Source organism: Pestalotiopsis fici (assembly GCF_000516985.1).
Source record: "Pestalotiopsis fici W106-1 unplaced genomic scaffold PFICI_Scf_5, whole genome shotgun sequence".
Lineage (NCBI taxonomy): Eukaryota > Fungi > Ascomycota > Sordariomycetes > Amphisphaeriales > Sporocadaceae > Pestalotiopsis > Pestalotiopsis fici.
In genome coordinates this window covers 347658-363065 of record NW_006917095.1, presented here as the reverse complement: position 1 = coordinate 363065, position 15408 = coordinate 347658, and the positions used below count along the sequence as shown (strand labels likewise).

The 15408-nt window shown below is 51.6% G+C and overlaps 6 protein-coding genes across 6 annotated transcripts; 4 read left to right on the top strand and 2 right to left on the bottom strand.

Moving 5' to 3' along the window:
- Positions 1–673: 673 nt before the first annotated feature.
- Positions 674–2925, bottom strand: PFICI_07427 (uncharacterized protein; the record flags this gene model as incomplete). Its single annotated transcript, XM_007836008.1, has 2 exons — positions 674–2148; positions 2205–2925. 2 exons carry the CDS (start codon positions 2923–2925, stop codon positions 674–676), a joined length of 2196 nt encoding a protein of 731 aa, XP_007834199.1.
- Positions 2926–3604: 679 nt separating this feature from the next.
- On the top strand, positions 3605–6145 carry PFICI_07426 (AdoMet-dependent rRNA methyltransferase SPB1; the record flags this gene model as incomplete). The annotated part of the gene is made up of 1 exon (XM_007836007.1): positions 3605–6145. One exon carries the CDS (start codon positions 3605–3607, stop codon positions 6143–6145), a length of 2541 nt encoding a protein of 846 aa, XP_007834198.1.
- Positions 6146–6771: 626 nt separating this feature from the next.
- On the top strand, positions 6772–7377 carry PFICI_07425 (uncharacterized protein; the record flags this gene model as incomplete). The annotated part of the gene is made up of 1 exon (XM_007836006.1): positions 6772–7377. One exon carries the CDS (start codon positions 6772–6774, stop codon positions 7375–7377), a length of 606 nt encoding a protein of 201 aa, XP_007834197.1.
- Positions 7378–8040: 663 nt separating this feature from the next.
- PFICI_07424 (uncharacterized protein) lies at positions 8041–9347 on the top strand (the record flags this gene model as incomplete). Its single annotated transcript, XM_007836005.1, has 2 exons — positions 8041–8184; positions 8247–9347. The coding sequence occupies 2 exons, from the start codon at positions 8041–8043 to the stop codon at positions 9345–9347; spliced, it is 1245 nt and encodes a 414-aa protein (XP_007834196.1).
- Positions 9348–9837: 490 nt separating this feature from the next.
- On the bottom strand, positions 9838–11638 carry PFICI_07423 (guanosine-diphosphatase; the record flags this gene model as incomplete). The annotated part of the gene is made up of 2 exons (XM_007836004.1): positions 9838–9895; positions 9957–11638. 2 exons carry the CDS (start codon positions 11636–11638, stop codon positions 9838–9840), a joined length of 1740 nt encoding a protein of 579 aa, XP_007834195.1.
- A 1220-nt stretch (positions 11639–12858) lies between these two features.
- PFICI_07422 (uncharacterized protein) lies at positions 12859–14683 on the top strand (the record flags this gene model as incomplete). Its single annotated transcript, XM_007836003.1, has 2 exons — positions 12859–13926; positions 13985–14683. 2 exons carry the CDS (start codon positions 12859–12861, stop codon positions 14681–14683), a joined length of 1767 nt encoding a protein of 588 aa, XP_007834194.1.
- Between the last annotated feature and the right edge of the window lie 725 nt (positions 14684–15408).

Sequence of the window (15408 nt, the reverse complement as noted above, 5' to 3'; positions counted from 1 at the left end):
CATTTGAGCATGAGTTGGCGTTTTGCATTGCGTACACGATACCCTTCCGTTTTGATAGATTACAATTGATATACAATAAGAGCATGTTCCCCTAGTCTGGCTGCCTTCTCATGTCCCTTGCACTCTGATACCGTGAGCCTAATGTGTTGCGGTAGTGTCGTGTCTCAATGAAAATTGAGAAACGTAATACATGTCAGGGTATATTCCGTAAGTGAGATGGTGGAATCCAAGATACTGCTAAGGCGCAGAATTGTGTATTCATTTAGGTTACGGTAGAAATGATGAAACAATCTTGTTCACGTTCAATGCTGTGATTATGCTATCGAGAAATACCCAGAGCATCGCCAAATATCCAACATGCCTAAAACTTGCTTCACCCTTGCAGTGTAGGTACCAATTTACTCCAGGCCCTAAACCATGCAATGTTGCGTCATGTATATTTATGCAAATATAGACCAAGGAGAGCTACAGAATGCTCTATGGGTATCAAGGCAAAAACAAAGCCAATGCTGCCAAGCCAAATGCAAAACCACAAAACACGACCTTTTCCCCTTGCCTCGCCCTTCGCTCCAAGCCCATACCCGGGGCAAAGAATACATGTATATAATCCAAAGAAGCCATGGAGAGAGCTCCTTGAGCATTCAGCTCGTTCGTCTGTTCGTGAGATGTTTCGTTATTCATCATCATCGTCTTCGGCATCGCCTTCCCAATCCTCACCAACGTTGGCCCAGCCACAACCCCATCGCCGGCCTTCTGTCTCGCCACCTGTTCTCAGGTCTTTGGCTTGCTCCCGATCCTCACTCCAGCACCGGATAAGGTAATCGTCGCCCACGGTGATCAGCTTGCCCTTGTCAGTCCAAGCCAATGCTCCGACTTCGCGGTCATGGCCACGGACAAGCGGCGTGCCATTCCTATGCATGGGAATATCTTCCTTTTCGCGCATGGCGGCGAGTCTCGAGGAGCTAGCAGTACGCTGAAACAAAGGCGGTCCCAGCAATGGTCTATGAGAGCGCGTGAAAGCAGAAGGAGGAAGCGTCGAAGTGGCAATGGTGGACTGGTCCAAAGAAAGAGAGGACATGGCACCCGAGAGATCGTCTCGGAAGTAGCGCTCTTCGGTTGGGAAAACTACTGCGCAGGCGTCGGAACTTCCGACGGCTAAAAGTTCGCTGTGCCCATCTTTTGCTGGGCGAACAGCGCACTTGACGTAGAAAGAAGTAGCATGAAGTGATGGGTGTCGGAAACCATATAGTGGACCGAGACCGTTGTGGGTGACGTTGCCGTGACGGCGCCTTGCCGGCTCGCGACTGCTGAGTTCTGGTGCGTGACCCAGCATCAGATGTGCCATCGAGTAGGCATATACAGTATTGTCTTTGCACAGAGCATAGAGACGTGAAGCGTCCGTATTGAGGGCGAGCGATGGAATGCCGAAAGGGCGCCAGTATGAATGCGAAGTAGGCGGAGCAGTTGCGGAGATTGGGGTCGAGGTTTTGTGTCTATTGGAAGTGGACCGGATATCCCACAACTTGATGCACGCATCAGCTTCGCAAGCCGTAAGGAGCAAGTGTTCACGACCTTCTGGAAGGAACTGCAGCGCTGTCACGGAGACGTCACCTATCCGTCCTGGCAGCTCTCCACGTGAGGGTGTATCTCCAGGGCCAGCAGTTGCTTGCTTGACTTGTCTGGCTGTCCGAGCATGTGCGTCATAAATACTGTTGACTGCGCATCCCTGTTTCGGTGCTGTGCTGCGGACATATCTAAGGCCAGTACTGAGTCCGTCATCCGAGGATATCTCCGACACGGGGCCTTTGCACCGAAGATCCCAGATCTGAACACTGCCATCTCGAGAAGAGGTGGCCAGGACTGATCCATTGGAGGTTCCGGGTTGGAATCGTACCTGCTTCAAGGAAGCAGTGTGATGTTGGAGAATGGCAATTGGTTTTTGAGTTATCATATCTATGACACGTCCTGTCTGGTCTCCAGAAGCAGTTGCTAGCAGATAGTCGTCGTTTGAAAAGGCAAGATCGATAATGGCGTTACTGTGAGCCGGAAACGAGACATGAATGTTACTGAATGGCTGCGAAGCATCGCCTGACGAGTCGAGCAGTCTCACTCGGCCCTCTTCATCACCTACTGCCACGAGGCTGTTGGCTGCACGAGGCGTAAGTTTGGGGCAAAAGTCAAGATATCGTCACGTGGGGACTTACTATTGCAAGTTGCCGTACAGAAGGGTATGCAGCGGCCCGGACCATCGTGGCTAGTGCAATTATGAACATTTGCTGGCCGACTGTAGAAGTCGGCGGTTTCTGTTTTCCAGTCCGAGGCAGGATAGGACATGTATGATCTACCGGCGCACGGTCTACCGCCCAATTCTCGCTGAAGAAGCTGGCCGGCAAAGCCCCTGCTTGGTATGGGGGCCAACCGCCTGACGGGTTCCTCGTCAAGATTTTCACAATCGCTTTCATCCAAGTCCGGGAGGGTGGTTTGGCTGGAGTGAATCGATTGGATGGGACTGAGCAAGACTGACGACTTCTCGGACGCAAGAGGGAGAAGTGGCTCGAGATGGTGCGGTTGAAACGGTGACGATTCTGGCGTGTGCTGCAACTTTCTACGCTTGGCCCTTGTGTCGTCCTCAATGGCATTTTCGTCCTGGTCGTCTTGGCCATATTCGGAAGAGGGTTTGAGTGGACTGGATGGTGCCGGTGTCTGTAGACGGTTGTTGAGCGTTGGAGCCGCCAGGTCTCTGAGAGCTCTCCGGGCTGGACTTATATGACCAGAGGCCAGATGTGACGAGACTCTAGTCCGTGGGGTGAAAAATCGTCGAAATTTCCTAGGAGTGATGGAGGGGTTCCTTCGCTCCTTGCCATTGTTGTGTCTTGGTGGTGAGAGTAGTCTTGTGTCTCTTCGAATGGGTGACGTGGGCGTCATGGTTTCCGTGAGCCCTGTGCTCTGCCCAGGTGTCTACTCTGGGGATAGGTTCGGTCCGACAGGATGCTGTATTTATACAATGGCCGGCCGCAAGGACAGAACTTACAATCAGGCCGATGAGGGTGCTATGATATGCAATTGACCATGTTCAATGACGAAGAGGAAGAAACCACAAAAAAGACGTCGTCAATTTGCAATCCTTCGTTGGTGGCGGGGGAACAGAGACGTCTCGGGTCCCAGTCTTGCCAGTGGTTTTAAGTGGTTCGCCGCGAACGCGGTCCCCTGGCAAGACGCGATGTTAGCACTTTGCCTATTACACGACCTGGTGACGCCCGCAGAGGACTTTTGTGGGTCTCAACCGCGAACTTCAAGTCTTTTAGACGAGCTAGAGGTGGGGGCATTCCTCAAGCGTCTGTGCTTTTTTTGGGTGCTTGTTGACTCTGCTGCAACACACTCTTGGCGGCGAACTTTTTTTTTTTTTTTTTTGGGGAGGGACCCGCCTAAATTCTCTTATCCAGGACCGCGATAAGAAAACAATAGGTAGAATTTTTGAAAGATTTCTGGGGAGGGTCCTGCCACTACTTGGAGACTCGATCCCGCCCTCTCGCATTTGCATCTCTTTCTTCTGCGACCTTCAACCCACGAGCCTCAGTTTCACGACTCTGGCCTCTCCGTCAAGATGGGTTTCCAAAAGAAGACGGGAAAGGGCCGTTTGGACAAGTGGTACAAACTTGCCAAGGAAAAGGGCTACCGAGCCCGTGCCGCTTTCAAGCTCGTTCAGTTGAACAAGAAGTATGGCTTCCTCGAGAAGAGCAAGGTTCTGCTGGATCTTTGCGCTGCCCCCGGATCATGGTGTCAAGTTGCCGCCGAGGCCATGCCCGTCAACAGTCTCATCGTCGGTGTCGATTTGTCACCCATCAAGCCAATCCCCGGTGTCATTACCTTCCAGTCCGATATCACCACAGACAAGTGCCGTGCCACGATTCGACAGCACCTCAAGACTTGGAAGGCCGATACAGTGCTTCACGATGGTGCACCCAATGTTGGTACCGCCTGGGTGCAAGATTCCTTCAACCAGGCAGAGCTTGCACTTCAATCGATGAAGCTTGCGACCGAGTTCCTGATTGAGGGTGGTACATTTGTGACAAAGGTCTTCAGATCCAAGGATTACAACTCCCTGCTTTGGGTATTCAACCAGCTCTTCACCAAAGTCGAAGCGACCAAGCCGCCGTCCTCGCGTAATGTCTCTGCCGAAATTTTCGTCGTCTGCCGTGGTTTCAAGGCACCTAAGAAGATTGATCCTAGATTTCTGGACCCCAAGACTGTCTTCGCCGAACTGGCCGAGCCTGCTCCCAACAACGAAGCCAAGGTCTACAACCCTGAAGTCAAGAAGAGAAAGAGAGGTGGTTACGAGGAGGGCGATTGGACACAATACAAGGAAGTTCCTGCCTCCGAGTTCATTCAGACGATTGATCCTATTGCGATCCTCGGTTCATACAACAAGTTGACCTTTAGCCAGGCCGCCAATGGGGATATTGCCCTGGCTGCCCTCGACAAGATGCCAGAGACAACAGATGAAATTCGGATATGCTGCGCAGATCTGAAAGTTCTCGGACGGAAAGAATTCAAGATGCTGCTGCGATGGAGACTCAAAGTTCGTGAAAAGTTCGGATTTCCAACAAAGAAGACCGAGGCACAGAAAGACTTGGCCCAAGAAGCTGAGGAGAGTGCCGAGGTTGAAGACATGGACGAGGAGCTCAAGATTCAAGAAGAGCTGCAGGCCTTGAAAGACAAGGACAATGCCAAGAAGAAGCGCGAGAAGAGAAAAGAGAACGAGAAGAAGCAAAAGGAGATTGTCCGAATGCAGCTCAACATGATGGCTCCCATGGACATCGGAATGGAAGACGCTGGTCCCCGCGGTGCAGATGCCATGTTCGCTCTCAAGCCAATCGACAAGAACAACGCCATCAACAAGGTCACAAAGGGAAAAATGGCTATTGTTACCGACGCCGACGCCAGGAAGGATCGTGACAGCGGACTCGGATCGTCTGGAGAGACCGACGACGAGTCTGATGAGGAAGAAGACCGTTTGGAGCGCGAACTTGATGGCATGTACGAGCAATACAGAGAGCGCAAGTCAGCAGCCGATGCAAAGTACCGCGCAAAGAAGGCAAGGCAAGAGGGTGAAGATGGCGAATGGGAAGGTGTCTCTGGAGACGAAAATGCCTCTAGCGATGATGACGTCGAGTTCGACCAAGATAGCAGCGATGATTCAGACGATGAAGATTCCACATCTGCCAAGAAGTTGGTCACAGATCTCGACAACGTACCAACAGAAGAAGGCGCCTTGTCGAAACGGGCGAAGAGTTTCTTCAACCAAGACATCTTCAAGGATATCCCAGGTATTCTCGATGACGAAGAAGTCGAGGCTGAGGAGAACTCTGATGTGGAGATGTCGAATGCTGTTGTCAAGAGCAAACCGGAAGCCAAGCCCGCACAACCGGCGAAGAAGGACAAGAAAACAAAGCAAAAAATCATTGAGCCCGACTCTGATTCTGAAGATGAAGAGGACAAGGAGGATGAGGATGCCGGCTTCGAAGTTGTCAAGAACAAGGAGAAGGAAGACGACTGGGAAGATCAAGACAAGCGACTTCCGGACGGACGTCTCAATATTGATATCATAACGGCCGAGGCCATGACACTAGCTCACAGACTCGCAACTGGTCAAGCAACGAAACATGATATCGAAGACGAAAACTGGAATAAATACGCGCTCAGGGACAGGGATGCACTGCCTGAGTGGTTTGTCGAGGACGAAGGCAAGCATGACAGACCGCACAAGCCTATTACGAAAGCCGCAGCGGCAGCTATCAAGGAAAAGCTTCGTGCTTACAATGCCCGACCCATCAAAAAGGTTCGCGAGGCACAGGCACGTAAGAAGTTCAAGACTGCTCAGCGTCTGGAGAAGTTGAAGAAGAAGAGTGACCTCCTTGCCAACGAAGAGGGCATGACAGAGAAGGAAAAGGCAGAGAGCATTGCCAAACTGATTGCCAAGGCCGGCCGCAAGAAACCCAAGGAACAAGTCAAGGTGGTCGTGGCCAAGGGCATCAATAGGGGTGTCAAGGGTCGTCCCAAGGGTGTCAAGGGCAGGTACAAGATTGTTGACCCTAGGATGAAGAAGGAGATGAGAGCCATGAAGCGGATAGCAAAGCGCAAGTAGAAAGCGTGAATCGGCGTAGGCGCATGTCAATGGAATCTGCCTATATTTAGAGGAAGTTATGTCTTGATTACATATTGTGATAACTACTACTTCAGTGGTCATGGTTATCAATTTTTTTATTACAAGTATACTAATGTGTCTACTGGATTGGTGTTTCTTTTGGTCGGTTGTCAGCCAGTGATGTGTTACAGGCCTGCCCCTGGTCATGCAATTATGCTTTGCGTGTACCTCCAAATGACCGTTTGTTCACTGGTTCAGACTTATTACGACCAAGTCAGTAATTAGTACAGCTGCAACCAGATATCAGATGTTTCGATAGATACGGGATGCAGCATATCAACCCAGTATCATATAGAACTAAGCACTAGGTCAATTGTTGTTCGAATGGAATATTGGCTATGGTTCAAAGTGAGCTCATTGCCCATGTCTGGTAGCGAGGTAGTGATGTCATAAGCTCATCATTGAACGTCCAATGGGCATCACCGCGGTGCATGTCTCACAAACAGAGTTGACGAATATTGCTACAAAACCCAAAGCAAATCGCCGTAACATAGGCTATTCTTACTATCTTGACCAATATTAACAACAATCGATCAATCATTGGAATTATAAGTCCCACTATCATAATGGCTTCGCTACGTATCACCAACGCCCTCCGAGCCGTCAGCGGAGCAGCGTGCTACCGAGCTCCAGCTGCAGCTTCATACCGAACCTTTACGAGCACATCTCGATGCCTAGCTGACCAGGGCTACGGCGACGGCAAGGGAAGTCCGCAGGGCGAGAACCCATCGAAGCAACCCGGAGCTAGTCAGGCTCAACACGCGTCGGAGCACCCAGGTCCCTCCCCACCGGATGTGGGCAAGGGCACCGGCGGCGGACCGACCAAGGCAGCACTCAACAAGTCGATGAACAAGGCAGCAGAATCACAAAAGGACCCGGCCGATGCCAGCGCGGCCTCCGGGGGCTCGCGGTCCAAGGAGGCCCAAGAGAAGGGATCTAGCCCCACTGGCGGTTCGGTCGGTGGAGGAGGTGAGGCACTCAAAGGGCCGCAGGGCGAAGGAGCGCCCCGGCCCAAGATCCACAACCAGTCGGTTCCCAGTGCGAAGCAGGGGCTGAGCGAAGAACAGAAGCGCGAGGTCGAGGAGCACAATAAGGACTTTGAAAAGCGGCACGATCGGGCCGCTCCAGCCGGCGAGGACAAGGTTGACAAGAACTACTGGAAAGGAGAGTAAGTCATGAGCCTTGCTGATTGAATGCTTTGGTCTATTCAATTGGAATTTCATGCGATCGCGAAAAAAGCCACTGATGACTGACTCCTAGGGGCGGCAAGTCACAATAACGGACGCACGGGGACTGAAATTGATTGGAATGCTTGAAAAAGGTTGCCTATCGAATTACGCTGCTTGATTTGGAAGTTGTAAAAAACCAAGTGCATTCTTCACAATGCTTTGACGTTTCCATTGTACCATAATAAGCCTGCTGGAATGTATATCCAGTCAAGATTGACTGGCATTGATTCACATACACACACACACATTGACCAATATCGTTGATTGTGATGATTATAATTGTTCGTCCCTGTAGTGGATATGATCTCTAGGTCGCACATGCCCCAGCTACGGATCCCTGCGTACCGAGCTAGTGGAAGCTCTGGGGCATTGTACCTGAATTACGCATGCAATTTGATGGCCCTGGTCACTTGTGCCCCGGCACTCCGATCACTCTGGAGCCGATCTCCTGAAAGGTCACGCCTAAAAAGAAGGCGATTTCTTCCTTCCTTGCTTTTCTAGACTCAACAGATAAAACAACAAGGCCGATTGTGACGCGATCCCAACTTGGCCGTCCTCTCACGGGCATCTGCTCCATGGCCAATATCATCGCCAACGACCTCACCTATGGCGGATGAGGAGCTGCTGTCAAAGATTCATGGCCTCGGCGACCTGGATCTGGCGGCACTGCTCTGCCTTACAAGCCGCGAACATTGCATCATCAGTACCGAACCGGAAGCCCTAGACGATCTGGTCCAAGAGCTGCAGCTTGTAAGTTGCTTACTCTACCGTCTCAACTTTCACATATTTACGTTTTGGGGTCGGATGACTAGGTCGTGACTGAAACCTTCAACCTCAAAGCTGCCACTGTCTCACTGACTCCGGAAACCACCCTCGACGACTTTGCCGCCTCCATCCTGCTAAACAGCGCAGGATCGCGAGCCGAGTCGCCACTGTTGAGGAGTCGGACCCCGGTGCAGGACTCGTATTTTTACGGCGCGCTGCGTCCGACTTCCCATGCGTCCCACCACAGCAGAGTCGCCCTCTCGCCGCTGTCTCAGATCTCGCCCAGCGGCGGGCCGCAGCAGAACGCGGCACCGCAGATCGCCAATGTGATTTTGGCCCGCGATCTGGACAAGGCTCCAAAAGTTGTCCAGATCCAGGCTCTCGAGCTGATGCGGACTCGGCGTATCTACACGCGCACCAGTGTACAAACTGCCCCCAAACAGTTTCTCTTCATTGCCGTACTTGGCGCCGCTAGCGGGGGAGAGGCGAGGGTTACTGATCATTTGAACGACTTTTTCTACCTCGCGCACTGGCACGACCCCCTCGACGGCTTTGCGCATCTTGAAGAGCAGGATGGCGCCTCGATGGTGGAGGACGAATTTGGAACCAGGCCACGGTCCGAGACCGAGGACAGCGATAGTGATGCCTCGGTTGTCCGTCGTCCTAGCAGGACCAGCACGCCACATCACGAACTATTTGCGCGCAGTCCCAGTAGAGGTCCCTCCAATGATCCAGCATTAGCAAGCAAGGGACCTCTCATCACCGAGGCAGACGTGACAACACTTTCACTTGCGTCTCGCGAAGTAAATGTCGATGTGGAGGTCTTGCGCTACCAGATGAATCTGATTTCTTTCATGCGCATGCATCAGGCAGTGACCGGCGGTATTATACCACTCGCCACGAAACATTTTGATACTCTTGTGCGCAGCATGGCGGTATTACACGGGCTGGACTATGTCACGCCGGCCTTGGTGGTGCTGGCACTGCGCAAGATCTACCTCCATCGGATCCGCATCGTTCGCGACCACAGTATGGAGCGCAGCATGCAGTGGGGAAGCGAGGCAGCTGCCGTGGAGCAGCTCCTTGAGGGCGTTGGACCCGAGGAGGTTATGGAGGACGTCATTGACATGGTCGATGCACCGCTCTGAGCTGGTGCAATTATGATACCCAAATTTGCTGCACTTTTACTGCGTGCTTTTATTTTGCCTTTTCGCGTTGGGGATGTCATTCAAGACTCATGGATGCATCACCAGGTTCTGGTCGGCGTTGGAGCAAGGAAAACAATAGACGTTATAAATGTAATGTTTGATATCACGTGCATGGGACATTTGATAATTTGTTTCAGTCATGAATGCAATTCTTTTTCTACAGCCTCGAACATCAGCCAGCCACCATGGCCCCGACATACCGAAAAGCCCTCCATCTTACAGTTACAGATATTTGCAAGAATAATATTTGCCCAACGCCAAACCGATATCATAAAACTTTTTTCGATTTTATTTTGGGCCTTTGCCAGAGTGGCCTCTACACATCGAGTCATTACCGCCACCGGATATCTATAACAAAATGCTACGCCGATCCTCATGCCCCCCTCGTGTACATATATCGCGGGTCAAACCGAGCAAATCACTAGATGCTCTAGTGAATCTCGGAGACCTTGCATTGCCAGCCAGAGTTCTTGGCAAGAAGAGGCAGACTGTATTCCATGTTAGCATGTGTTATCAATGTATAAAAAAAAAAAGTGCAAAATGACATACCTAGCACCCAAGCACCAGCCCAACTCGTTGTTCTTGATCTTCTTGGCAGTAAACACCTCGCGGTCAATGGGCATGTCATAGCCAGTGTGCAGGAGGCCAACCATGAAGCTGAGATCCAAGCAGCTCTCGCCACGGTCTCTGAGCTCATCCAGAGCACCCGGGATGCTGCGGAATACATCCCACTGAGACTCGCCAGCACAGACGGTGCTGGTGAGATCGTGCAGTTCGCGAAGCGTGAAGGAGTCGGGCATGCCGAGGGGCTTGACGCGGTCGTAGAAGAAGGAGAAGACGTAGACATCCTCCTTGGCAAAAGTCTTGCCGAGAGAAGGCTGGTGGATACCGTTGAAGGAGCAGGGTGCCAGAGCACAGGCGGCGTCCTTGTTCAGGATGCGCTCGGCAAGCTGGCGACACTGCGCCGGAGCGGGAACGGAGGGACCAGTCATGTTGAGCTCGATCTTGCCGGAGCCGAGGGAGGAGCTGTCACCAAGATCAACGGTGACGGTGTCGCTCTGGCCAGCATTGATGCACGGGTTAATGATGGGCTTGTGGAGCCACTCCTTGCCATCGTAGCCCTTGGCGATATCGTTGAGCAGAGTCAGGTGGATAGCGTTGCGAGCAGCCATCAAACCGTATCCCAGATGGGAGTGCTGGTACAGCTCAAAGTTGCGACCGCCAAAGTTGAGCTTATACTTGTGGTCGCCCTCCTCCATGTGCTGGGGCATACCGGCACCGGGGACTCCCTTGAAGGTTGGCTCGAAGACGATCTGCGTAGAGCCACCACCAAGATCGAAAACAGCTGCGGTAGGGCTCTCCTCGGGGCCGCCGATCTTTCCAAGCAGGTAGTTGGTAGTGATCCAAGCATAAACACCCTCGTCGGAACCGTCCATGATGGCAACACCGTTCTCCTCCTTGGAGACAACAGGGAAGGGGTACTTGGTCTCAAGGTGGTTGCGAACAGTCTCCAGAATCTTCTCAGCAGCCTCGGCACCAATCATACGCAGACCAGCAGTGGCCTTGACAGCGATCGGAGTACATCCCTTCAGCTTGTCGGGGACCATCTCCATGGCCACGGCCAAGAGAGCATCCAGGGTCTGGGCACCAGCCTGAGGGTCGTCCTTGTACTTGCTCAGACCACCAACGCTCTTCTCGGTCATCTTGAAGCCCTCGGGGCCCTCGAGCTCGGGCGTCGGTCCGCAGTTGTTGAACTTGTACACGTGGATTCGGGAACCAGTGCTGCCAGCGTCAATCATGACGACATATTGAACAATGGGCTTGTCCTTCGAGAACGACTTGGTACACTCTTTGGTGCCATAGCTAGAGTCAGAAGGCGTTTGACCGCCAGACGATTTCGAGCCTGAGAAGAAGGCCAACAAGTTAGCTTGATTCGTAGACAGTACATCAATGTTTGACTTACTCGAGACCGAAGTACTGCTCTCTTGGTAAATATCGGCGCCCTTGGGCGACAGGAAGTAGAAGAGGAAGACCAAAAACACCACTATCGCCGTGGTCTTCAACCACCTAGCCTTTTGTGCCTGATTCATCCACGCGGCTTGCTGTAGCTTCTCCAGGATGCCGCCTCTGTTATCAGCCCGGTGATGGTGACCGGACTCGTATCGGGCGGGCTTCTCGTGAGGGTCACGGGCTGCTTGTTTCGTAGGCAGCGAGACTGATGTTCTCCTCATAGAGCAGTCATGCACAGGTCCCCTTTCCGGAGTGGAAGGAGGAGGCGGGTGCAGATGGAGGTCGTGGCGGACGGCACGGAGCGTAGTGCGGCGCCTCCAGAAGACAAGAAAGTGAGCGTGGGTTTTTCGCTGGAACTGGTAGCGATCGAAAAATAGAGAGAAGAAAGTCAAGTAAAGTGAAAGCGGGTGGCTTGTAGTTGCAGGAAAGCCAAAATGGGGCTTCCGTTCTACAGGTCACAATTAATAAACCTTACTATGGGTACAAAAGACGCGTCGCAAGAAGGGATCGAGTCTGACTCCTCTCCAGTAAAAAAGAAAAAAGGATGCTAGAGTAGAGTGAAGGGAGCGTCGACGCATGTGTTCAATCTAGAAGTTTTCCCCCCTAATTTCGACGTTATCGGGGGTTCTCTGAGTCGCCCCCAGACCAGGGGGCCCTGTTGCTTTCTGGTAGGGCGACTTTGGGTTGGGCTTTTTTTAGCGGGTTATGATCGCTTGAGGACAAGTTCCCCTTTCTAATTGATGGAACGGGGGTGGCTGATCTTCAGCTTAACTGGCCCAGCCAGTCAGCCAGTAATGCGTGGATGCGTGGATGTTGCCGCCGCAAGTCAATTCTGCTTTGATGAATATATCATTGACTTCGTCACTGCAGTATAAGATTTAGAATTAGGTGGTTGGAATCCCGGGCCTTGACTTTGCCCCTACATGAGAAGAGAAAAACAAGGCGGGTTTATAATAGCAAAAGAGAAGGAACATCTATAGGTGATGAAAATGCAACGCGTACAACATAGGTCCTCGCCAAGAGCATACATATATGCTCACTTTGAAGGAGTCCCCGATTAATCGATATCACCGAAAGTAGAATGCGACACTCGACAGGCTTCTATGGACGACCATTGTCTTACGTACTATTGGAAGTTGCCTCGAGCCGTGACACTATGCCTGTGTATTTTCTGGCTGTCTATTAGATTCATTCACGCTCCTGCACGCTTGTAGATATTTCTTTCTCTTGTGCATTCACTATTTCTTGTGCTATTTTTACTCTGTACGTTGCGACAATCGTGTTTGCCCATTCAACTGCATTTTGCCAGCGACTTGGATTTGTCATTCCGTCCCAAGTAAGACCAACAAAGACCCAAGTCCTGACCAGCGAAATTCCGCCAAGTCACTACTTACTCTTCAGCTTTGTTGACCGGTCGAAATTGACAACGCAGAGAGTCAGGATGGATGTTCACCTTCTTGTCTATGACCTCTCTGGTGGTCTTGCCCGCCAGTTGTCAATGAGTCTGCTAGGATTCCAGCTGGACGCCATCTATCACACCTCGATCGAGCTGGACGGAGTCGAGTATGTCTATGATGGCGGCATCAGTACTATCCGCCCTGGAAGTTCGCATCTCGGCAAAGCGTTGGAGCGGATACACCTCGGGAAAACAGAGTTGCCAATTGAGGTCATCCTCGAGTATGTCGATTCGCTGCGGAGCATCTTCACTCCCGAAGCATATGACTTGTTTCGACACAACTGCAACAACTTTAGCAACGATTTCGCCACCTTTCTACTCGGCAAGGGCATCCCGGCGCATATCAGCAACATGCCACAAGCCGTGTTGGACTCTCCTTTTGGCAGAATGCTGCAACCGCAACTGGAACAGATGGTTCAGGCCAGGAAAGCCCAGCAAGGTGGATTACTGGGCATCCAGAGCGACCCAAGAGTCAACTCATCAGCATCCTCACACACCCAGAGTTCAGCAATCAATGGTCATGTTACCAAAACGAACACGGTCAAGATCGTCACTAGTCTGCAAGAGCTGGACAGGATCATGGAAGCTGCCAAGAAGTCGTGCGCCGTGATCTTCTTCACATCGGCAACTTGCCCACCATGCAAAACACTCTATCCTTTATACGATGAACTGGCAGCTGAAATGGGTGATCGTGTCACACTGATCAAGGTAGATACATCACAAGCATTTGACGTTGGACAACGTTACGGCATCAGGGCCACTCCAACTTTTGCCACATTCATCCACGGAGAGGAACAAGAAAGGTGGGCAGGTGCTGATGCTGCGCGCCTGCGAAGCACTGTCAAACTCCTCGTAGAGATGGCCAATCCAAGACACCCGCACGAGGGTCTTCACGTACCACAGTTCCAGAACCTCGAAGTGTCGCCGGTCCTATACACCAAGACTCCGCCTCTGGACAAGCTCATTTCCAAGATGGGATCTACCTCGAGCAATCCTTCGGTTCACGGTTTGAAGCATTTCATTGAGGCTCGGACAACACAAGGACCAGCACAGGTTTGTTTTTCGTCCCATCATTACATGGTCTCGACCAGTGACTAATCATCTCGCGCAGGCTACTTTACCTGACCTGAGAGGCTTCTCAGCACTACTGCGCGGATCCGAGCTTCCACTTGAGGTCAAATTCACAGTCGTGGACCTTTTTAGATGCGCGCTCGTCGATGCAAGAGTCAGTGGATATTTTGCAGAAGAGGCTGGGCACGAGACGGTCACCGCGGTGCTAGGATATGCCAATAGCCAGGGTTCAGATTGCCCTTATGCGCTCCGACTCGTGACGTTGCAGATGGCTTGCAATCTATTTTCAACTCCATTATATCCTGAACAGATACTTGCACAGCCCAAGTTACGGGACCCAATCATACAGCTCGTATCAACCAGCTTCTTGGACGATAGCCACAACAACATCAGAGTTGCAGCGTCTTCGCTGCTCTTCAACATTGCCACAACAGTCAGCAGACAAAGAAGAGCAGGCCCATCTGATACCACACTCCCAGAATCCGACCAAGTGGAGCTTGCCGCGTCTGTTTTGGAAGCCATCACGCAGGAGACTTCATCTTCCGAGGCTCTTCATGGAATGTTGCTGGCGTTGGGCTACCTTGTTTATCGTGCTCCCTTGGATGGGGAGTTGGTGGACCTTTTGAGGACAATGGATGCCAAGGATACAATATTGGCCAAAGCAAAACAATTTCCAAAGGAAGAATTAATCAAAGAAGTTGGTGAAGAGTTGCTAGGTAGAGGTCTAAAGCATCCTTAATTTGAAGGTTTTATGATGGATGCAGGCTAGAATCGCAAAGCGTGTAGCGTCGGGGCAGGAGTCATTTGATTGCAGCGAGCATACATGATACAGTGACGGGTTAGAGATAGATGTACACTTAATTGCTTATACCACTGGTGCAAGGGGGTCCTCTGGGCAGTCAGTGTCCGTCAAGAACCATTCAACCCACCCAAGTAGTCACGTTCTCAATATGATAGACTACTATACGCGACATGATCCAACATTTCAGCAACAGGTTCGTGACAAGTATGGCCATATATGAAGTTCCACGATGCCGTTGACTAACAAAGGACGTCTGGAATGCCGAACAGTCACTGGAATGCGGCTCTCCGGACCACAAGACGACGCCACATCCGGCTCCGAGCCTGAATACGCTGGACCGGCACCTCCGTGACCGAAGCACCTGAGGTTTAGAGAAACGATTACAGATTGGTTAGGAAATTGTAGCCGTGGATCTGTATGATGTTTCTACACCAGTCTAGGCGGGTCCAGTGCTGTAGAATACAAAACCTTCCGGGCCTCTCCCCCGTCGTCGGCAGCCGCGTCTGTCTTGCCCTCTTGACGACGGGCAGCCGGCTTAGCAAATACCACAGCCACAACAATCAAATTAGATTTAATTTTTTTCTCTAATCAGCCAGTCTGTGGGCCCACCGCTTGAAAAGATATTTTTGGGGGCTCCCTTCAGACTTTTCTGGTGTTTGATT